Source organism: Mus caroli, unplaced genomic scaffold (assembly GCF_978045245.1).
Source record: "Mus caroli unplaced genomic scaffold, Mus_caroli_1 scaffold_4, whole genome shotgun sequence".
Taxonomy (NCBI): domain Eukaryota; kingdom Metazoa; phylum Chordata; class Mammalia; order Rodentia; family Muridae; genus Mus; species Mus caroli.
In genome coordinates, this window is record NW_028227259.1 from 148,097,791 (window position 1) to 148,121,279 (window position 23,489).

The 23,489-nt window shown below is 48.0% G+C and overlaps 2 protein-coding genes across 6 annotated transcripts; both read left to right on the forward strand.

Annotated features, from left to right (window-relative positions):
* The first annotated feature begins 6,199 nt into the window (after positions 1 to 6,199).
* Positions 6,200 to 18,990, forward strand: Smim10l3 (small integral membrane protein 10 like 3). 5 transcript variants are annotated; one of them, XM_021162534.3, is made up of 3 exons: positions 6,208 to 6,393; positions 15,740 to 15,806; positions 18,705 to 18,793. In XM_021162534.3, exons 1-2 carry the CDS (start codon positions 6,208 to 6,210, stop codon positions 15,776 to 15,778), a joined length of 225 nt encoding a protein of 74 aa, XP_021018193.1. In that variant the 3' UTR covers positions 15,779 to 15,806; positions 18,705 to 18,793. The 5 variants fall into 5 exon arrangements, with proteins under 5 accessions (XP_021018192.2, XP_085693538.1, XP_021018193.1 ...); XM_085837411.1 differs by lacking the exon at positions 15,740 to 15,806 and adding an exon at positions 6,958 to 6,996 and having other exon boundaries at positions 18,705 to 18,792; XM_029477978.2 differs by lacking the exons at positions 15,740 to 15,806; positions 18,705 to 18,793 and adding exons at positions 6,958 to 6,996; positions 8,649 to 9,153.
* Positions 18,782 to 20,486, forward strand: Fam220a (family with sequence similarity 220 member A). Its single transcript, XM_085837410.1, has one exon. The coding sequence runs from the start codon at positions 18,782 to 18,784 to the stop codon at positions 19,562 to 19,564; it is 783 nt and encodes a 260-aa protein (XP_085693536.1). The 3' UTR covers positions 19,565 to 20,486.
* Positions 20,487 to 23,489: the final 3,003 nt, after the last annotated feature.

Below are 23,489 nucleotides of genomic sequence, written 5' to 3' on the forward strand. Positions count from 1 at the left end.
GCCAGGAGGCAGGTGCAGTGAGAATTTTGGTTTCTTTAAAAACACAGTTATGTTACGTGGTTATATTTCTGTTTTAATCCCGGGTGTCCGGTATGGGGCGGCTTCAGATTGTCCACAGCCGCTAACTGTGATTGTTTCGTGCTCCGGGAGGGGCGTGATTTTTGCAGCTGAAGATGTTTTATGTTTGGAGTTCTGAGGACTCTAAGGGGTTTTAAATTCGAGAGCCCCAAGAGGGCCTGGGGCTACTGCTGCTGCTAACTATTGCTGGCTGGAGATATCCTGATGACAGAGATTGGACTTCAAGTAACTCAGTGATCAGCAGAAAGTAGTCTTTTTTTCCTACCTAGTGATGAGTGGTTGGAAGGCTGGTCGATACCAACACAATAAAGGTAGCCCCCAAAGTAACGGCAACAGGCAAGTTATAAATTGATCTCTAACTAAAATGCCCCTGCCCCTGAGGTAATGTAGGTCCATTCTAGGTCCCAGTCAGGGACTGCCTCAGCCCCACCTGGGTGGGTGGTGTCAATATGGTGGACTTCTGCCTGCTCCCAGACTTGCCTCTGCACCTCAGGGAGAAGGTTGCTGGTGAGGACCATAGAGACGCCATGAAAGATGAGATTGTAAGACTGGGTCATATATTGATTCTTTAATAAAGGTAGAGGAATTGGTAACACAGGACCGTTGTTGTTTTTGCTTTTTTTTTTTCCTCTGAGAGAATTCGCTTCATAGGGAAGGGGACACATACCCTGACAAAGCCATCCATCCTGGTGACTTTGCACAAAGGGAAAGCTGTAGGCAGCTTCAAAGGGGGAGGCAGAAAGAGTGGGGAGAGTCAGTCAGGCCTAAGGAAGCTGAAGGTTGCAGCTGCAGGGGGCGGGAGGGTGATGGGGTTAATGAAAAGGGCCAGCCACAGCCGTAAATACCATGGCTAGGGGTAAATACCATTGCTGCCTTTGCCATTGCTGGTTTGCTGATTGGACATAGTCTGAGGACTGTCCCCAAAGAACCCAGAGCCAAGAGGACCAGAGGAGTGCCAGGCGCTCAGTGGTCCCTTCTTCTGACCCAAGACTGTTTATACTGACTACAGGGGGATTTACAGAATGGCTGCTAGAGAACAGGGTGCTGAGCAATTGCTGAGCTGGAAGCTGAGTGTTGTGGGTGAGCTGGAGATGAGGGGAGAGGGTCTTGGTATGGCTCAGACCCAAATGGGGAGCACAGGCACCAGGAGGGCCTATCCAAATCAGGGACCCAATTAGAGGGTGTTTCCGGAACAAGGGTATCTTGGCAATTGGGAGCCAAGGTATAACATAAAAGTCACACCACACAACAAATCTCACACAAAGTATTCATTGGGGGAAGAGACAAACTGGTGGCTGCCTCTGATGAGGAATAGAGACAGCAGAAGGTTGAGAGGAAAAGAGGACTTTTTGGCTACTTTACTGGGTTCAGATTGTTCACAGCCACTAACTATGATTTGTCTCATGCTCCAGGAGGGGCGTGACTTTTGACTACCACCCTTCCAACCCTTATTCTGCCCTAATCCTGTGCAACCTCCAACACTAGGTAGGAGAGAAGGTTAGAGGGGAAACGGGATGTGGACCTCTTTAGACTACTTCCTGCTAATTAGAGGTATCGAGTTCCTTGGAGCAGTCATGACAGTATCTCCAACCAGCAAACAAGCAATCCAGCAATAGCAAAAGCAGCAAACACAAGAACCAGCATCAGAGGGGAGCAGCTGCCACCACAGCCCCTTAGGGCTCTGACATTTATATACCCTCTTAGGAGTCCCCAGAATGCTGAACATCAACTATCTACAGCTGGCTAAAATCACGCCCCTCCTGGAGCGTGAGACAAATCATAGCAGCTGTGGACAATCTGAAGCAGCCACATGGGATTAGGACATAACAGTTTGGGTTTTTTTTTTTTTTAGAAACCAAAATCGTCACTACACAGAAGTATTGTTTGGCCATTAACACTGAGTCACAGGAACGGGGATTTCTACGTCTCAGGAACCCAGATCAAGCCAGGAACAGGGTGTTCTTTTCTTGGCCCTGGTCTCCTGCATGGGGTCAAGATGGACAGGATATTCTTTTTCTTTGCCCTCCCCCCACATGTTCCACAAGTGAGCGTGAGTACACAGTGTCCGAAGAGGGCGCCTCCATGTTAAGCTGGAGTATCCTGGTTGTGAGTCACCTGATAGGGGTGATGAGAACCCAATCTTAGTCCTCTTCAAGAACTCAACAAGTTATTGTAACCGCTGAGTCACCTCTCCAACCTCACTCGGTTTTGTTGTTGAAACAGTATGCAATCCAAACAAGACTTATACTCCTGGACTCAAGTCATCTGTCACCTTAGCCTCCCAAGTAACTTGTCCCACAACTTGCCCCCACACACATTCTCTTTCTAAAGCATCATTAAATAAAATACCATAATCTCTGTTGGGGGAAATATTTAAAAATTGGCACCATCCCACACTATTCCCAGCTAATCTCTGCCCGGTGGTCTCACTGCCTCTTGGTTAGCCCCAGTCAGTGGTCTTCTCTTCTCCAGTTCGCCTGTACCTTCTCAGCCATCTACCCCCTGTAGCTAGTTCTCACAAATCCTTTTAACCCTGTAAATCAAAACTCTAGAAGCTTATAATTACTCAGTCAGATTTATATATCAATAAATTCTCAATTCACAAGATGCCCACACAATACTTTCTGAGCCAATTGGTAATGATATAAATTGCCCACCTAGATAAGACAAATTGTCCTGTAATTATCCATCCCTTATAAGATAGTCAGAGCTACCTGTGGCTATTTAAAGCCCCGTGGACTCTGGATCATCTTGTTCTTCCTCCATCTTTCTTCCTTCTCCTCTTTCCTGTCCCTGAAACCCTTTGTTCCATCTCCCTTTCCCGTGTTCAGTCACAGGCTTCTTGTTGTATTAATATTTAAACTAATCAGGGGGGAGGAATTCTGCTACAACTCTCAATTTTGTGGACTTCTTCATTGTAATAATTTTATTGGTTTAGCTCAGCGTTGTGTGACTTTCCCCTGGGAAGAGGTGGACGGCTATCTCTTCATCTCAGATAATCACAGACAACAGACCAAAGGAATGATCTTCCCTGTTCACTCTAGCTTAGTCAATCAGTGGGTTTACTGAATTACTTACAGGAATGTAGGTGACTTACAATAACCTGGGTGACTCAAAGGCTGCTATGTCATCTTATAGTTCACCCCAACACAGGTGATGACTCAGGAGAGCTGCATCCCTGAAGCTCACAGAACAACGTGCTAGGGAGCTTAGCCACTCGGGGAGTCTTCTTGACCCAGCAATTACTGGCTGCTTATATAACCTTGGAGAGAAGCCTTGTGAATCCTATAACTTTCTACCTTCCTGAGCCTTGTTAAGTTGTATAAATTCCCTAAGCCTTTCACGTTACATGAGATGTTCTCCCTTCTCCAGGAAGAAATGCTTCAATTCAGAGGAAGTAACAATGCTAAAACTAGCCTGGAACTCCAGGCAATTCTCTTGCCTCAGCTGCCCAAATCCTGTGATTACAGGTGTGAACCACCATATCCAGCTTTAGAAAAAGTTGTTGACCCACTTCTTGGATCATGTGGGTCCATTCTCTCCTCCTGCATCGTTCTCTTCAGGTTAACTAAATGAGCATGAAAAAAAAAAAACTTTTATAGTGCAGGAGAGAATGCTCAGCAGTTAAGAATGCTTACTGCTCTTACAGAGGACCTTGGTTCAGTTCCCAGCACTCAAATAGTGACTTACAACTATTTGTAACTACAGTTACAGGGGGTCTACATGAAGGCTAAAGAAACTCTAGTTTCTGGTTCGAGGCCAGCCTGGTCTACAAAGTGAGTTCCAGGACAGCCAGGGCTACACAGAGAAACCCTGTCTCAAAAAACAAACAAACAAAAAAACCCAACAACAACAACAACAACAACAAAAAGAAACTCTAGTTTCTGTATAAGCAAGCTGTATCAAGCCAAAAATGCAGATAGTCATATCATAACAAGTAGATAGTCACGGCTATACATTTTGGGTGGGGGCCACTGAGTTAGGGTTACTGGGAACGTATCTTCCAGGGACTGGAATCAGAGACAAACAGCTAGCATGTACCAAGGATGGGTACCTGGCATAAAATGGAGTTCTTATAGAACCCAGGACTACCAGCCCAGGGATGGCACCACCCACAAGGGGACCTCCCCCCCCCACCTTGATCACTAATTGAGAAAATGCCCCACAGTTGGATCTCATGGAGGCATTTCCCCAACTGAAGCTCCTTTCTCTGTGATAACTCCAACTTGTGTCAAGTTGACACACAAAACCAGCCAGTACAAAAGTCACATTTTATTTAGTTCATGTGTTTGTGTGTGTGTACATGCATGTAACACAGCAGGCTGGAGGAGGTGGGAAGATGTGTTAGTTTGATTTCTTCTGCTGTAACCAAAAACAAGGTGGGGAGAAAAGGATTTATTAGCCTTATACAGCCAGAAAGCAGTCTATCACTGAGGGAAGCCGCGGCAGGCCACAACAGGCAGAACAGAAGCTGGAGGCAGGAACTAAATGTGAAATTACAGATGAAACACTATTTACTGGCTTGCTCACCTCTTTTTGTTTTCTTTCTTTCTTTCTTTCTTTCTTTCTTTCTTTCTTTCTTTCTTTCTTTCTTTCTTGAGACAGGGTTTCTCTGTGTAGCTTTGGCTGTTCTGGAACTCAGTCTATAGACTGGGCTGACCCCGAACTCACAGAGATCTGCCTGCCCAATCTACTGAGTACTGGGGTTAAAAGCATGCACCACCACCATCACCACCACATCACCATCACCACCAGGTTTACCTTGTTTTCTTACCTGTGTGAGTCGTCGAGTGGGGTTGCTGCGTTGCGTCCTGGCGCCCTCTGATGGTGAAGCTGAGGATAACAGGGAACGTGGCGTGGCAGCGCTAACCTGTTGCTAACCTGTTGCACTCAGGAGGCTGCTGCTGAGTTGATATCACCGTTTATGGCCTGGACCCTCTCACACCCATCACCAAACAAGATGCCGTACAGAATCGCCTACAGGTCAACCTGATGGAGGCAGTTTTTCAACCGAGCATAACTTTTTCCAGCATAACTCTAGGAATTAGATAACTCTAGACGTGGTTCTCAGCCTTCCAATGCGCGACCCCCTTAATACAGTTCTTCATGTGGTGACCACCAACCATAAAATTATTTCACAACGACTTTATAACTGTAGTTTTGCTAATTTTACGAATCGTAATGTAAATATCTGATATAGATGGTCTTAGGCTAACCACTGTGAAAGGATCGTTCGATCGCCAGAGAGGTCGCGACCCACTGGTTGAGAACTGCTAGTCTCTCTTGTGTCAAGTTTACAAAAATAAATGAGCAGCATAGAAGACAACACCCTGGATGGAGTCACTTGTGTTCTTCCACCACGAGGGTCCCAGGAATTGAACTCAGATCCTCTGGAGCAATGGGAAGTGCCTTTTACCAATTCACCATTTTGCTGGTCTCACTGTAACCATTTTTAGGAATATGTGTGTTATAAAGTACCTGTGGCCATACCCAAGGCATCATCTCTTTTCTGTTGTATTTTAAAGATTGATTTTTATTTGGATGTGGTGTGTGTGCGAATGAGTGCAGATGCCCAGGAAGGTCAGTAAGATATCGGATCTCCTGGAGCCAGCTGAACTGAGGGTCCTCTGGAGGAGCAGCCAGCCTTGAGTTCATGTTTTTCCTGCTTCAGTCTCTTGAGTGCTGGAATATTAACAGGCTAGCGCCACCACGCCACTTCCCCTGTGTCGTTATTCTCAACTCTTCACCATTAGAGGACGCCAGATGCAACGCAGCCAACCTATTCTCCAACGCACGCGCACTTCACTTGCAGGAAAGCCGCCCGAGGGGCGGGGCGGCCCGGGGCGGGGCGGGAGGCGGAGTCTGCTGCCTGCGCAGGCGCGGGCCGGCTTTGTGACGTCAGGCCGCGCGGCCCGGCCGGGAATCCAGGTGGTAGCTGTCGGAGTCGCCTCCGGAGAGTGACGCGCAGACTCGGCTCCCCCGCGGCCCGCCCTCCTGCCGGCCTCGCCGCGGTCTCCCTTGCTCCCTGAGATCGCTGAGCGCTGAGCAGCGGCCCGGGGGAGGAGGCCTTGGGCGACGGGGCGCGGAGAGGGAGGGCGGGCGGGCAGTGGGGGCGCCGCGGATCTCTATATGGCGACGGCTCTGTCCGGTCTGGCTGTCCGGCTGTCGCGCTCGGCCGCCGCCCGCTCCTATGGGGTCTTCTGCAAGGGGCTGACCCGCACGCTGCTCATCTTCTTTGACTTGGCTTGGCGGCTGCGCATCAACTTTCCCTACCTCTACATCGTGGCTTCCATGATGCTCAACGTGCGCCTGCAGGTAGGTTGAGCCGCGCCCTCCGCATCCCTGCCCACCTGGCTCGGCGGGATGCAGGTGCTTGGGGCTCATGCTAACAGCCTGAGGCTGAGTGTGTACCAAACACCGCGTTCCCCCCACCCACCGTTACCCTACTCTGCATAGAGGATGCTTCAGAAGGTAGGTTCCCACATCTGGGGGTGGGGTCCAAGGAAAGATGACAGGAAGGTCCCTTAGGACGCTTTGTCCTCAAAAATGACAAATTGTTGGCGATCCTGTAGCTGCGAGTCCTTTGTGAATTCTGGCTCCCCAAACTTTGTGACGGTTTATTATATTATCCTTGTACGGTAGGTTGAAAGTTAATGGTGTCTTGACCAATGTTTCCGATATATTCTGGCCAGGGATTAGAAATGGCGATCGGGATGAAGATGAGAGAGAAAGAGGGAAAACAGATTTAGAGGCCTGCAACAGTTTAGACGTGGACTAACAGCATGTCTGCATCAGCATTCTGGAGGCCTCATTTGCTGAAAATGACTGACATTTCTCTATCTCTTGAATTTACAAAATGCTTTTTTTTTTTTTTTCTAGCGGAGAGGTCTTACCGACCTGAGTGTTCTGTCTCAAAATGTAAGAAAGGCTGCATAGTGAACTTCTTGGATTCTGTTTACACACCTTGGAGTGTCACAGGCAGTGTTGGAAGGAAGGACTTGGCTCCACCCCTGGGAAGCATGTAATCTGACAGAGGTTTTTTTATTGTTGGTTTTTTTTTGTTTTTTGGTTTTTTGTGGTTCTGGAAATGAACCCGGTGGGTGCATTGGTTTGCCAGCCCTAGCCCCAGCCTTACTGTGCTTAGATTGTTCCCTGGTGTGTAGAGGAGCCAGTTCAGTATAATGCTACCTAGTTTTTCTGCAGTTGGGTCAAGTTGGAGTGTAATGGACTTGGTGTGTGTAAACGGTCCCTGACAGAGGTGGTACCAGACCACATGAAATCGGAAGCCAAATATGTTGATCAAAATTGGGTAAAAGGAGTTAAGAAGAACCAATTTTGAGGTCCATATCAGAATCTCTTTACTTTTTTTTTGGCGCGCGCGCGCGCGCGCGGGCGGGGGGGGGGGGTGTTGCGTGTGTACCACCCTGGTTATGAGGTGCTGCCGGGATCAACCCGGGACTTTGTGAATGTTAGACAAGCATGAGCAGGGCTTGTAGCATCTTAAGTGATATCAGGCCATGGGGCAGAACCGTCAAGCCTTTACAACAGGTGCCACAAATGAGTGCTGGGTGTGGGAAGTAAGATAAACCAGAAAGCCTGTGTTCCTGCCAATTACCTACCTGTAGAAACATGGCTCCAGTGTTTCTGCCAGATCGGGTAACCACCTCCGAGAGAAATCAGACTTCCTGATTTGTGAACATCAAGTTAGCTCAGAGTTTTCAAAAAGGAAACAAAACAAAACACACAAAAAAACCTTTGGTGATGAAGCAAAAGTTGTCTGCAGTCTGTGTTTGACCCATCCAGTCCCATTTTGGAATCTGGTGTCCAGTTTTACATATGATTTGTATTTGGTTAGAAAATTACATGAGGGCTACAGAGATTGGCTCAGTGGTTAAGAGCATTGACTGCTCTTTTGGAGGTCATGAGTTCAAATCCCAGCAACCATATGGTGGCTCACAACCAACTGTAATGAGAAATAACAAACCTATGGGCCAGAGCAAGTGGGGGCCGGAGTGAGGAGGAGAAAATGAAGGGGGGAAAGAAGGAAAGAAAGAAAGAAAGAAAGAAAATTACATGAAAGACTACAAGAGCGTACTTAATACAAAATGTTATATCTTGGATTGCTGTGTTCTGTAACATTAAAAATAAGCAAACAGACAAAAACCAAACAAACAACAGGGCTAGGGCTGTAGCTCAGGAGGTGGAGTGCTTGCCTAGTATGCACAGAGTCCTGGGTTTAGTCTCCAGTATTGCATAAACTAGGTACCGTGATCCATGTCTATAATCCTAGCATTTGGAGGGTGGAGGTAAGAGGCTCAGCCCCAGGCTCACCTTTGGCTATGTCTCGAGACCCTAGACAAAACCCCTAAAATGTCCTCATGTGTTCAATTCTCTGTGTACCCTTCTCGAGTCCAGGCTATTCTAATTGCTAGCCTGGAATTTTGTGTATTCTGTTTTACACTAGTCAATTAGAGGCATCGTGTGTGTGTGTGTGTGTGTGTGTGTAAGTGTGTGTAATGTGTATGATATATATTATGTGTATGTATGGATCTATGTGTGATTATCTGCAGGTGGTGGAAGAGGAATAGGAGGAGGAGGAGGAAGAGGAGGAGGAGGCGGCAGCCAGAAGAGGTCACTGGATCCTCTGGAGCTGGAGTTGCAGGCAGTTGTGAACTGCTTGAGTCCAGGTCTCTGCAAGAACAGCAAGCACCCTTAACAGCTGAGCCATCTCTCTGGCTCCCTAGAGAAGTCTTCTGAACATATCTGTCATGTCTTGGCATCCTTAAACAGGACCACAGCAGGCCCATGCCTAGCCATCTCATGTGGATATGACCTCCACTCACCCAGCTTGCACCAAGATGACTGAGTAGGCTTTGTCAGGGACTCCTCCTCTTTACAAAATTTACATTCATTCACTCTCTTCCTGCGCCTAGGTATGGCGAATGTCTTCCTTGGCGGGGACATTCTCACAGTTCAGTTCTTTCAGAGGGAACTTTTGTAATGGAGCACGGCTTTCTTCCCTGCAAGAGTGGTGAAGGCTCATGGTTTTTATAAGCAATAAATGGGCAGATTCCATTCCTGGTGTTTTCCTATTGAGCATCTGTTTGTAGGACAGTGAGATCATCTCTGGAAAGGTGATTCAAATCCATATTTCATAATGGGGAGTGTGCACTGTGCTGAAGGAAGGCAAATGCATTTGGGAGGAGGGAAGCAGATCTATAATAACAGTGGTGTGAGCTGTGAGTTAGTGCAGGCCCACCGATAGCAAGGGCAGCTGTGGGCTCCACATCAAGTTAGGATTCAGGTAGAACCTGTTTTAGAGAGAATTTGGGGATCCAGACATGGGCTCTCTTAATTCAGGATCAAGTGGGCCCAGGCAGAGGGTAAAATCGTCTCTCCAAGAGCTTGGGGAGAGTTGGTTTGTTTTTCTTTTGAGACAACGTCTCACTGTACAACCCTGGCTAGCTTGGAACTCTGAAATTCCTTATGGAGACCAGGCTGACCTTAAATTCAGAGGCCTGCCTTCCTTTTCCTTATGGCACATGCTGGAATTAAAGACATGAACCACTGCCTAGCCAGAGCAGGGTTTTCTAAAGCCCCTGTAAGGGTTTCAGGCTTGATCCTGGACCTCGTCAAATGCAGCCTGTTCATCTTCTGGGAGAGAGAGAGGGGCTCTGGGACAGGGCTATACTGGAAATTCTTATACCTGATGCTTTAAGTTCCCCTGAAGGCTTTAGGACTTCTGTTCCTTTGTGAACAATCTCTAACTGAACTTGAGGGTTTAGTTCTGATTTTGGGTAAAGGGAAGTGTAATGAGAAGCAGTCTGACTTTAGGGGACACTCCAGTAGCTCACAGCCTTTTTCCCTCCAGCATATCGTTCCCTTCCTCTGTTCAGGGGAACTGGAATGAGTTTAAAGGGTTGGACCCTGTAGGACTTGATTCCCCGGGTGTTTAAATCTCCTGTTCCTAGGGCCTGTGGCAGTACTGGGCATGGCTTCCAAGGCCTGTGCGCACTGAAGATTAACTCTCCCTCAGAGCTGCATCCCTAGCCCAGCAGTGAGGCATTTTAGCCATACTAACGAGCTCTTTAATCTGAAAGATGATCGAACAAGAGAATAGATGTCGAAGGGATTTGTGGACTCAGAAGAGTTGTAACTTTAATATTCTGTGACTGGAGAGTCAGCTCAGCAGTTAAGAGCACTTGCTGTTCTCGCAGAGGATCTGGGTTCCTTCCCAACACCCACAAGATGGCTCACAACCATCTGTAGCTTCAGTTCCAGCTCTCTAGGGACCAGGCAGGCTTGTGACACACAAGCCTGCAAAGCAGTCAGGCTCACAAGCCAAAACAGATCTTCGACAAAACACTTCATTTTATTATTATTATTATTATTAGATATTTATTTACATTTCAAATGCTATCCCAAAAGTTCCCTATACCCTCCTCCCGCCCTGCTCCCCTACCCACCCACTCCCACTTCTTGGCCCTGGCATTCCCCTGTACTGGGGCATATAAAGTTTGCAATACCAATGGGCCTCTCTTCCCAGTGATGGCTGACTAGGCCATCTTCTGCTACATATGCAGCTAGAGACATGAGCTCTGGGGGTACTGGTTAGTTCATTTTATTGTTCCACCTATAGGGTTGCAGACCCCTTCAGCTCCTTGGGTGCTTTCTCTAGCTTCTCCACTGGGGGCCCTGTGTTCCATCCTATAGATGACTGTGAGCATCCTCTTCTGTATTTGCCAGGCACTGGCATAGCCTCATACAAGACAGCTATATCAGAGTCCCTTCAGCAAAATCTTGCTGGCACATGCAATCGTGTCTGTGTTTGGTGGACAACATAGTAACAGAACCCCTGTCCCAAGATAGAGAAAAGGGGTTGGAGGGGGGCTGGAGCTTAGTGGCTCCCAGCCGCTGTAATTCCTGTTCCAGGGAATCTCTCAAGCTCTTCTGGCCTCCGAGGGCACCCCGCACCCAATTAAAAATAACATAAAGTCTTAAAAATTAAATCCAGGCAATCTCTGCCAAGTTCAAGGCCAGCCTGGTCTAGGTAGTGAGTTCTAGACCAGCCAGGGTTACACAGTTTCTCTGTCTCAAATAAAAAAGAAAGAAAAATAAGAGAGTGCTGTTTTTTTTTTTTTTAATTCACTTTACACCCTAATCACAGCCCCCTGCTCCTCCCAGCCCCACAAACTCCTCCCCCATTGCCCCTTCCGCTTCTAGAGAAGGGGAGTCCCCCTTGGGTACCACCCCACCCTGGAGCATCAAGTGCCAGCAGGTCTAGGCACATCCTCTTCCACTGAGGCCTGCTTTTAAACAAGCCTCAATCATCTGAGGTTACTAGCACTCCACTTTCTCATATGCCATGGAAATTTCATACAGATATACAAAGTGAGAATCGATTCCAATCACTACAGACAGTAAAAGCTGTCTGGGTGGGCCATAGCGGCACACACCTGTAATCCCAGCACTTGGAAAGCAGAAGCTAGAGGATCTGGAGTTCAAAGCCAGCCTGGACTATATGATGCCTTGTCCCTCCCCAACCAGCAAGAAAGAAAAGCCGGGTGTTGGACAGCCAGGGCTACACAGAGAAACCCTGTCTTGAAAAAAAACCAAAATGAACCAACCAACATAGTATCATGAATGCCTTCTTGGACAAGCCACACCTACAACCTTTTACTTATACAGCCCATGAGAAACACGGATTCGAGCGTCTTAGCCCCAGGTCACCCAAAGAGAAGGCCTGTAAAGAACAGAGAAGAGATGTGGCAAACACTGATGGTAACCACTGAGCAGGAGACCTTGCTTCTCCTGCAGCTGCTTTCTCCCTGGCGGCCCTGTGCTCAGCAAGGCGCTGAACCTGTCTTTGCTTTCTATGCTCTTAACTCCCCCCCACCCCCCTTTAAGGTTTTGAGACAAGGTTTCTCCCCTGGCTGTCTAGGAACTGGCTCTGTAGACCAGGCTGGCCTTGAACTCGAGATCTGCCTGCTTCTGCCCCAGATTAAAAGCATGCACCACCACCCACCCAGCCGAGGCCTGGACCCACTCTCCCACTGAGCTCCATCCCTGGTTTCTGGCTCCAGTCTCTGCTTTCTATTATATCTCTGTGAGCACGTGTGTATGAGCGTGTGTGTGTGTGTGTGCGCGTGCGTGTGCACGTGGGGTGTCATAATGCATGTGTGGCGGTCGGAGCACTACCTGCAGGAGTTTCTTGTCTCTGACAGTGTGGGTCCTGGGGCTCAGACTCTAGCGATGAGGCAGGAAGCGCATTTCCCCACTGAGCTGGCTCACGGGCCAAGCTGCTCTCTCTCTTCTCTGAACCTGTTCAACTCTATAGCTCCATGGGTCTTGTGCCGCCTCACCACTTGGACATCTTTTCTCCCCTTGTACTTAATGAGTTTTTGCTTTACCGGGCATCATGCTACAGGCCTGGAATCCTAGCAGGTAGAGATGCCAAGGGAGGAAGCATCCTGCAAACTAGGTGCAGTGGTACAAGCTTATGATTTAGGGGCCGGCCAGAGGCAGGAGGATGGGGAGCTCAGAGTCACCCTCAGCTACAGTGAGTTTGAGGCCGGTCTGGGTTACCTGAAACTGCATCTCAAAAGGCAAAAGCGTCATAGCAGCCAAGTGTAGAACCCAGGGACATTAAAACCTTTCCATATTGGGCAGTTGTCACCACCCATTCTCAGAGCTTCCCCATCACATGGAAATCTTTCAGGTCTTCTAAGGGGGGAGGGAAGTTGGCTGGCATTCTGATAAGACTGGGAGGACCTCATTGATAAGAGGACACTTGAGCAAAACCTTGGCAGAGGTGAGGTCTGTGACCACATTGATGTCTGACTGGAGGAGTAGAGTGTGGACAGGGCAAGCTGTCACAGGACCCACATCTGGGGCAATCCCAGAACAACAGGGAGCTAGCTGCAGGCTGGGACAGCGAGCCCGGAAGAGAGCGGTAGATTGGTGCAAAGGGCGTAGGGACAGCTCTTCTTGGTTTTTCTTGGTTATTGTAGTTGTGTGTGTAGATTAGAGGATGGTTTGTCTAAATCAGTTCTTGCTCTGTAACATTGGTCTTGGGGATCAAACTTGGGTTATCAGGCTTGGCCTGGTATCAGGAAACGTTCCTTGCCTAACTTGCTGAGCCATCCTGCTTGGCCCAGCACCTACATTCTTTTTTATTTTTGGAATGTTGTCTGTTTGTTTATCTAGGTGTATCTGGAGGCCAGAAAAGATGTGGGCTCCTCTGGAGCTGGAGTAACAGGTGTTAGTGACTACCTGGTGTGGGTGCTGGGAACAGAACTTAGGTCTTTTTCAAGAGCAGCAAACACTCCTAGCCTCCAAGCCGGCTCCCCGGCCTCTTTCCTGGATTCCCGACTTGCTTAGTTGTTTTGAGACAGTCTCACCAGGCTGACCTAGAACTCCTTTTGTAGCTTGGGCTACTGGAACCCCAAGTCCTTCTGCCTCATCTTTCTGAACACTGGGATTATAGGCTTGTACCACCATGGCAGGCTCCCTTGACTTGTTTCTGAGAAAGTTCTAGAAATAATTGTGTGTGGTTCGGGCAGGTGGTACAGTGTACAGATTTGGGGCTGTGGTATTGGTGAGAACCAACAGCAGAGATTGTCCTGTGACCTTGACACGTGCACTCACTCACATGTGTATCCGCCACACACAGAACAGCTGTTTTAAAGCATGTGAGCTCACTCTAGTTATACTAATGTTAAAAGCTAGTTATCCTATCTAAGGTGATAGGAACAAATGAGCTTAAAAGTGCTTGCTTTCCTTCTGGGGCTACCCTGTGTGTCCTGGGCTCCGGGCTCCAGCCCCGGCGTGCCTGTACCTGGCTCCGGGCTCCAGCCCCGGCGTGCCTGTACCTGGGGAGAGAAGAACCAGTTTCTTCACCTGATAGTTTTGTAAGATGCAATAAATTCGAGGAAATATGAACTCATTCTACATGCAAAAAACAACAACAACAACAAAAAAAACCAAAAAAACCCACCACCAACAAAAAAAAACAAAAAACGAATGGAGAGAAGCTAAGGATGTAGGCCAGTGGTCAGATGTTAGCTTAGCATGGATGATGAGGTCCTAGGTCCATCTCTAACATGTTCAAGAACTGAAGAAAGCATTTATTGGTAAATTAATTTGGTAAAGGATTAATATCCTAAATACAGAAAGATTTCTTACAATTAAAAATAAATAAATAAATAAAATACAAACCCCAAGCAGCCCAATCCAGTCATTGGCAGAGTGCTGGAGTAGAGGTTTGTCTGAGAAGATAGACAGATGGCCAGTGTGTCCTTGAGACGATCCTGGACTGTAGGAGAAAGCGCACCACTCAGCAGTGGGAGGCCACGTCACACCTGTTGGGATGGCTGTTGTCAGGGCGGCGGTGGGAGGAGGGGTTGCAGGAGCAAATGTTAAGTGGCTGTCCTCCGTCGTTTTGTGCTGCTGGATGGGAGTCTGGTGGTTCTTCACACAGTTGAACATGGACTTAACGCACAGTCTAGTAAGTCTACCTGAGAGGTTTGAAAATGGTTTAAAGTCCAGGACTCCAGTCTTAATACACAGTGGCCCAAAGACAGCAGCATCAAGTCTGTGGACAGGTGAGTGGATGAGTAGATGAATATGGGCACTGGGATTGTGGCCTGGCTGGAAGAGACTTTGTCTAGCATGCCCTGAGCCCTAGGCTTCATCCCTAGGACATCATACAACCAAGGCAAGGTGTCCTAGGCCTGTAGTCCCAGGAGTTCAAGGTCACCTTCAGCTAGATAGCCATTTGAGATCAGCCTGACTATTTGAGACCTTGTCTCCAAGATAGATAGATAGATAGATAGATAGAGATCAACCTGACTATTTGAGATCTTGTCTCCAAGATAGATAGATAGATAGATAGATTGTCTCCAAGATAGATAGATAGATAGATAGATAGACAGACAGACAGACAGACAGAGAGACACGGAGATAGGTAGGGAAGGAAGGAAGATTAAACAGTCCTAGGAAGCCCTGCAGACCTTTGCCCCTTCTCCTAGTGTAAGCACTAGCACTTGGCTGGCCCCAGTTTCTTCCACCAGTGTGCTTTTCCACTGCTGGATCCCACTTGGAATCTATTAATAGCTGCCATTTCTCCAGATAATCTCCAGTTGGCTGCTGGACCTTTGGGTTGTTGTCACTGTCTCACTGAGTAATGTTGCTGTGGGCATTTGTGTGCACATTTGTGTGTGTGTGTGCTTGTACCCAAGTGCACATTGAGATGTTATCTCACTGAACTGGAAGCCTGCTCTTTCAGCAGCTGCTGGGGATTTTGTCTCCATCCTGGAGATGCTGGGGTTACAGGTGCTGCCATGGTCACCTTTTTTTGAGTGTGTGTTTGTTTTAAATGTGGGGGATTTGAACTCAGGTCCTCGTGCTAGCTCAGGAAGTGCTGTTACCCACCCAGACATCTTCCCAGCCTGAGTGGGTTTCCCAACTCCCATTCCCTACCCCGACCCTGACTTTATATCCAGGCTGTTCTAAACTTCATGTATCTCCGCAGAACTTTATATCCAGGCTGTTCTAAACTTCATGTATCTCCGCAGAACTTTATATCCAGGCTGTTCTAAACTTCATGTATCTCCGCAGAACTTTATATCCAGGCTGTTCTAAACTTCATGTATCTCCGCAGAACTTGAACCCAGAATGGCCCTCTTGCCGCACACCTTGAGACACCAGCCACCCATACCTAGGGCGATGTAAGACCCTGCTTTAACCTTCCTCTAAAAATGCATATGGAGGGGCGCATGCGCAGAGGCACAGAGGTCTGAGACACTCTGTAGGAGTAAACAGTGTTTTAGCCTCTCGGATTTTGGCTTTGCCTGTGGGTCACGCTTGTTTGTTTACTTCTGAGGGAAGGGTGTTTGAGACGGTTCACTGTGTAGTCTAGGCTGACCTATTTGGGACAGGAGCTCCTTGTGTAGTCCAGGCTGGCCTTGAGCTAGAAATTTTTTTTCTCCTCATCATCCCAAGTGCTGGGATTCCAGTTCTGTACTACCATGCACACCCTGAAAACGGTTTTTAAAATTTTATCTCTAATCCTTGTGTAGGTGTGAGTGCCCGCACATGTGTCTGGGGCCCTCAGAGGCCGAAGGAGAGCGTCAGGTTCTCTGAACTGGAGTTACAGGAGCTCGGAATCAGCCGTGTGGTGCTGAGTTCCGGCCCCAGTCCCAGCCAGTGCGCTTAACTTCTGGATCCTCTCTCCATACCCTGACATTTTTCTTTTTTGAGTCAAAGTTTAATAATCTGTTTTTAATGCTTGGTGTTTGCTGTCACTAGAAAGTCCTTCCCAACCCTCAGGGTGTGAGGGATTCACAATATTCTGGTGCCTACTTCATATGTCTTTGAACTAGAGTCTTACCATGTAGTCCATGCTGGTCTCCAGCTGAAGAGCCTCTTTGCCTTGGCCTCCTCCATACCTGGATTACAGTCATATAGCACCTCACTTGGCTCGTTTCAACTTGGGGTGTGTGTGTGTGTATGTTGTTGTTGTTGAGCTTGGGGTGTGGTGTGTATGTATGTGTGTATGTTGTTGTTGTTGTTGTTGTTGTTGATGTTGAAATCAATGAAAGCCTTAACTAGGTTCGTGGTGCACACCAGCACTTGGGAAGCAGAGGCAGATAGATTTATTTCATTGAGTTCAAGCAAGGGTAGCCTTTTCTACAGAGTGAATTCTAGGCTGCCAGGGCTACCCTGGTCTCAAAAACAAAACAAAACAACCAAGTCAGCTAAGAGCCTTTTGCATAACAGAGTACTCGCTCTACCATTGGGCTGTATCTCCTGTCCCTCCATATTTATTTTGAGAGGAGGGTTAGAGACAGGTAGCCCTAAGGTGGCCTCAGACTTCCTGAAAAGCTGAGGGTGACCTTGAACTCATGACCCTCCTCTCTCTGCTCTTCCTGAGTACTGAGAGTACGGCACGCACGGCCACAGCAGGTCCACTCTAACTTTTGAAGGCAGTGCATGTGGAGGCCAAGGACAACCTCCAGGCCCTCCTTAGGTGCTGCCCTCTTGGTTCTTAAGAGAGTCTCCCTCATTGGCCTGAACTGTGCAGTAGGCTAGGCTGGCCAGCAAGACTCTCAGATCTGCCTGTCTCTACCTTCCTGGTGCTGGGAAGAAAAGCCGCCTTCCCATGGATTGTGGAACTGGAATTGAGGTCTTTCTAGCCCTTATTTTCATCTTAATTTGAAAATGTTATTTGTGGGTATGTATGTGTGCCACAGGGTCTATGAGAAGGCATTGGATCCCTGGGTGCTGGGAATTGAACTCGCTGCCCACTGAGACGCACTGTCCGTTGAGGGTCCTTTTCTGCTCTTCACTTTACCAAACCTCCCAGCCACCTTTCTCGTTTGTCCCGAGACACTCGCCAACCCTGATACAAAAGCTGCCGCTGCTGCTGGAGAGCATGCTCCATGCTTTCCCTCACGGAGCCCACAGCACGACACAAGGATGCCCAGCTCCTCCTGAGCTGGGTGGAGCCTCTCTTTATTGAAGGTGCTTTTGAGCAGATATGTTACCAGGAGACAAGGCGTGGCTGTAGGGCACAGCTGGTGTGATGCAGAGATGCTTGTCTGGTCAGAAGAAATTCAGTGACGTGTTCTGTGTGGTCATGAGTCAGCTTCATTCAGAAGGGTGGTGTTGGCACCCTTCCTCGTCCTCCCTCGTAATTTCCTCCAGCCTGAGCCTCTAGTCAGGGCCCACTTACCCATGCTGCACCCCTGCAGGCGGCTTGTCTAGAGTGTGCTCGAGCTGTCACTGAGGCCCACTGCCCTACTCACTGTGACTCCTCCCTGTCCCCTTAGGAGCAGCCTTGCTAATTTGCTTTGGAAAGTATTGGGAGCAGGATATTTTTAGGTTACAAAGCAGTGGTAGTCTGGACTGTCAGGTGCCTGAGGCCATTAATAGCCTGGGTTAGGGAAGGTGAGGAGACAGGCTTCCGGCAGGGCAGCAGCTGCTAACTGGGTCAGGCCTATTGTCATCTAGCAGGTTGGCTGCCTCACACGGGGAAGGGTTGGGGTGGAAGATGCCGGCCCCAGATTGCCCTGGGGATTTTGGACAAAGCAGGGAGCTTTCTTCCACTCCTCGGTTATATTTTGAGCTATGAACATCTTCAGCAGGGGTGAAGGGAGCGGGTGTGGAGGAACTGACTCCCAGTACTTGGAAATCAGCTCATCTCTCTCTGTCACATTCCGCTGGGCAGGGTGGTTTGCCATAAGTTAACAGCATTGATTCTTTTGTAGCCCTGACATGCGCTTGGGAGCTTTATAAGACTAGGCTAGCCCAAGGGGACTGGTGATTTGTATCTTATGTGTACTTGATTTGTATACTTATCTGATTGAGTCAGGGTCTCAGTGTAGCACAGGCTGGCTCAGACTCGCTATGTAGCCAAGGATGGCCTTGAACTTATGATCCCCTTTCTCCATCTTGTTTGGAATTCAAGGCGACCTATGACAGTGGACAGAGCTTCTCGCTGTCTGGCTCCTGTGCAGCTCTGTGGCCCTACTCTGCAAGGACCTGGTATTTGGTGATATTTTGCGTGTGTGTGACTGTTTTACTAACCCTCTGTCACAGAATTCTCATTTGATTATCTTTTCCAGGTTCACATTGAGATCCACTGAAGGCCATCCTTGACTGATAGGCCTCACCCGACTCACTGCATCAGAGGGCACAGAGCATGAAGGCTGGGAGAGGGACCCTGGGTGTCTGCTTGGCCAAGCAGTCACAAGGAGGTGACCCGGACAAACTAGCATGTGGCCTTAAGAAAAGAAGTCAGAAAAGGAACCCCAGCCCATCAGTTGTGCCTTCTTGGACAGACCAGCCTGTAGCAGATAGCCATGGAAAGTCACGGGCCACGGTGGCGGCAGCCTCAGAAATGAAGCATGGTCAGAGCGAAGCCAGCCTCCTGTGTCATGGTGGCTTCAAAGTGCTTCAGTCTCTGAAGGGATCAATGGGGAGAAATTCAGCCCCAGCAGCCTCCCTCGGCAAGGCTGTGGCTCTGTCCCCCGCTCCTTCAGAAGAACAACTAGCCGGGGTGTCCCGTGGCATTGGGGATGCACTAGGAAGTGACTGGCCAGGAAGAGAGCCCAGAGCCACTGACAACTGTGGACTATACCTCAAAGGAGAGTCCTGGGTGTCAGGACGGCCAGGCCATCCAAAACTGAGGGAAGTGCGATTCCTAAGAGGTGACCCACTGAGTGCTGTCCCCAAGGGGCTAGGCACCTGGTCAGAACTGTCTCACCGATACTCTGAGCTGTGCCAGCTGCCGTATGCTTACCCCTACTATAAAGTTCTCCCAGAAGACGAGCTGAGATGTGTGTCCCTTGACCGTTTCAATCCCGTGCTTTCAGAGGAAACAGTAAAAGATGAGAAAGCTCTCAAGTACTTCAGATGGTCCGCAGATAGTTGTGGGGTCACTGGCTCTGCAATCTTCCAGATTAGCAAGTCTCTGATGCCATAGTTAAGGTTCAAGCAGAGCAATAAAAATAGCAGATTAACTTTAATAAAGGTGGTCTTACAGTTTCTTTTGCATTAAGTCTGGCGTATGCTGCAGCCGTTCAGTTCCTGTTGTTTCCTGTGAACCAGATGCACCTCGGTGGTTGATGCAGAGGGACGTCTTCGAGCATGTTCTCAATCGTTTCGGAAAGATGCCCAGAACTGGGAACCCCTCCCCACCCCTCACCCCCGGGAAAATGATTGATCTGCTCCGTATAAGATCAGACAGGAGCCTTTATCGCAGAGTTCTAAATCATGGAAGACCCATCCTCAAGGGCTAGCGTCCGGATGCCACCTGCCTCAGCTCCCCTCTGGCCATCTGATGGAAGTGGAGGCCTGTAGGCTATGCCCTCCACTTCTTGTCAGCCTTGCTTCGGTCATGAAGAGTCTTGCTTGCCATTTCTGCACTGTACAGACTCGGTGACCTGCAGCCAGAGGTCCCTTCTCACATGTGCCCCTCCTTCCGCCTGAGTTGCAGTTTTTAGTGGAGGCGCTTTGGAGAAGTTGCAATATCACATTTAGGATAATTTACAATTACAGAAGAGTCTGAGGCTTTCCTGCCGACAGAACACAGACGGCAAACGAAGCAATGAAGCGTTTTCCTTTACACCGGCCCAGGACTTGTGATTTCTTTTACGTTAAGATTTTTTTCCAAAGTGACTCTCCCTTTGTGGTTTGGTAACTTTAATAAAGGTCATTTAAAGAGTGGACATTTTAAAGCCTCCCTACCCAAGACAGAGTTAAAAACAGCCATGGGAGAGTTAGGGACCTGACTGTATGTCATTTCTATTGTGTCCTAAATTACTATGCCATGGGCTATTTTAGTGTTTTGGGAAAATAATAAAATCTGTTCTTTAGCATAATAAATATGTTTTATTTTGTGTGTGTGCTTATGTTCTCCTTATCTTTTCGTTAATGACGTCGTCTTCCTAAGATTTCAGCATCTTTAGCAGTGAGTGAAAGGTTGCTGGTGAAGACTTAATCAACTCGAAGAAAAAAAACCTAACACAAAGATGGATTTGAAGTTCTCCTCCTCCCCCTCCCTCCTCTCCCTCCCTTTCTCCCTGCTCCCTCCCTCCCTGCTTGAGCTCTTGTGCCCCTCCCTCTCTCCAGGCTATGAAATAATGCACTATAGCTGGTTATTGTAGCACACTCAGCACTCAGGAGACCTGCAGCACGAATCCCGGGCTAGCCTGTGCTGCTGATTCATGAGTTCAGACACAGCCTGGTTTAGGAATTCGGTGCTAGGCCCACTTGGATTACAAAGCAAGTCTGTCCCAGGAAACAGAATAAGGGGCTAGAGACATGGGAACCTGTTTTCTGTTCAAGCTTGACCTGAAGTTGATTCCCAGAACCCACTTAGGCCAGCACTAGGAGTGGTTGTGTGTGTGTGTGTGTGGTGTGTGTGTTAGAGTCCCTAGAGCTTGTTGGCCGGCCAATCTAGCCTAGTTGGTAAACTCCAGGTCAGTGAGAGAGCCTGTCAGGAAAGAGGTGATGTCTGTGGAGGAGAGTGGCAGCCAAGACAGATGTTGCCTGAGCCTCTGGGTGTGCAGCGTGCCTGTCAAGCAATCATCTCAGGTTGCATATGGCTGCACACTTGTAATCCCAGCACTTGGAAGGCAGAGAAGCAGGAGTGTTTAGAGATGAGGGCTAGCCTGGGCTATATAATGAGACTATCTCAAAATACTAAGAAAGCTGGGCATGGTGGCTCAAACCTGTAATCCCAGCATTCAGAAGCAGAACAAAACAAACCAAAATCCAGGCATGTGACTTCAAAGAAGGCCTTTTATATAAACATTTGAGACATAGTACAGAAATATGGTGCTTCAGAACTGGCTGACTGGTGAGCATCCATAATCCTAGCATGCTTGAAGCAAAACTTTTGGGGCGGGGTGTGTGGTGGTTTCATATATGAGTTTGAGGCCAGCCTGAGCTATGTGACAAGGCTATCTCCCCACCTGCCCCCAGATGAAGTTTCCATAGAACATGTAGCTTTACCTGGCCTTGAGCTTGCTGTATCCAGCTGTGGATGCCCTTCAACTCACCCTTTACTCCCTGAGGGCTGGACTGCAGGCGTGTACCATCCCACCTGTCTGATGTGATGCTGGGGATGAGTCACAAGGTGGCCCACACGCTAGGCAAGAACTCAGTCCGTAGGTTTCTCTGCGGGTCCCCAGCCCCCACGGTTGCTGCTCTGAAGGGCTGAACAATTAAGTGTAGCAACTATGCCAAGTAGAAACCGCTGGGCTTGGTATTCACATCTGGAAATGGTGATTTCCTTTCTTAAAACCATTGGGGTGAATGATGCGGCCTTGAAGCCATGGGGGGGGGGGAGTTTCACGGCTGTGGAGAGTAAGGAGTAAATTAAATGTTCGTGTGTGAATCAGGTTGGTAAGAGTGCTCAGTGGGAAAAGATGCTTCCTAGCAAGCTAAAGAACCTGAGTTCCCACGGTGGGAGGTGAGAACCAGTTCCTGCCTGTTGTCCTCTGACCTCCATGCACAGATAGTACGTGAATACATAAATAGATAATAGAGAGAGAACCCACAGTGCAGTTCTGTTATGTCGGGTCAGAGCAATCAGCCTATAAATTTGAGTATCCAAGATTTACACTTAAGTTGTATAATACATGGCTTGTGCCTATATATAAAATCAAGTCACATAAGAACGATATTTATACACAAGTATTTTTAGAGATTTATTTATCATATGTTATAGATTATATAATACATATAACTATATATAATATTACATATATGCATAATATGTATAAGTGCTCTCTCTTCATGCACACCAGAAGAGGGCATCAGACTCATCACAGATGGTTGTGAGCCACCATGTGGCTACTGAGAATTGAACTTGGGACCTCAGGAAGAGCATCCAGTGCTCTTAACCTCTGAGCCATCTCTTCAGCCCCTCAAGTATTTAACAATTTGTTGTTGTTGTTGTTAAACATTTATTTTGTGGATGAGTGTGTGTGTGTGTGTGTTAAATAGTGCTAATGTGGAAGTCACTATATAATGTGTACATTTGTTACCAAAACTCAAGAGGCCTTTAGTTTGTACTTCAAGCTCAACCTTTCATTAAAGAGCTGTATATTTGTACAGTAAAAATTTGAGGAAGGAAGCCAGGCACATGAGAGATAGAGGCAGGTGGATCTCTGTGAATTTGAGGCCAGTCTGATCTATATAGTTCAAGGCTAGCCTAGACCATATAGTGTCCCTGTCTCCAAATAAATAAATAAGTTTTCATTACAGGTGTGTGTGTGTGTGTACACACGTGTACATGAACACCCATTGCACAGAGGTAGAGTCCAGAGAACATCCTCTTGTACATATGAACTCGGGCTTGGTGGCAAGCACCGTTACCTGCTGAGTCATCTCACCAGCACAGCTTGTTTTCAAAGTTGTTCAGCAAAGATAAAACTCATAGGATGGTGAACTTTATATTCTTGCTTTATGAAGCTCATTAAGACATCATGCTTTTGAGGCAGGGTCTCCTATAGTCCCAACTCCCTATGTCTCCAACAGTGGTGACTACAAAGTCCAGACAGGCATGAGACTCCCTGGGTCTGGAGTTACAGAGTTGTAAGCACCCAGGTAGGTGCTGTGGCCTGAACTTGGGTCCTCTGGAAGAGCAGCCAGTGCTGCTAACCACTGAGCCAGCTCCCTAAGACCTTAAAACAAACACAACAAAAAACCTCTGTTGTCTTGGAACTCACTCTGTAGATGAGGTTGGTATATACTTCTCTCTCCCAAGTCCTGGGGTTGAAGGTGCGTGCCAGCACATCCGGCTAGGCATAGTTGTTCAAGGGGTCCCTGGGTAGCACACAGGAGCCATTGGGTTCAATCCACAGCAACTCACAAATTGTTTTAGAGGATGGGCGTGTGTC

Excerpts from the sequence above, each read along its gene's own strand:
- Fam220a (XM_085837410.1), top strand. The coding sequence starts at position 18,782 with ATGAAGGCTGGGAGAGGGACCCTGGGTGTCTGCTTGGCCAAGCAGTCA.
- Smim10l3 (XM_085837411.1), top strand. The coding sequence starts at position 6,208 with ATGGCGACGGCTCTGTCCGGTCTGGCTGTCCGGCTGTCGCGCTCGGCC. Across the intron at positions 6,394-6,957 it reads TGCTCAACGTGCGCCTGCAG|CGGAGAGGTCTTACCGACCT; the intron begins GTAGGTTGAGCC and ends TTTTTTTTCTAG. Across the intron at positions 6,997-18,704 it reads TGAGTGTTCTGTCTCAAAAT|GTTCACATTGAGATCCACTG; the intron begins GTAAGAAAGGCT and ends TATCTTTTCCAG.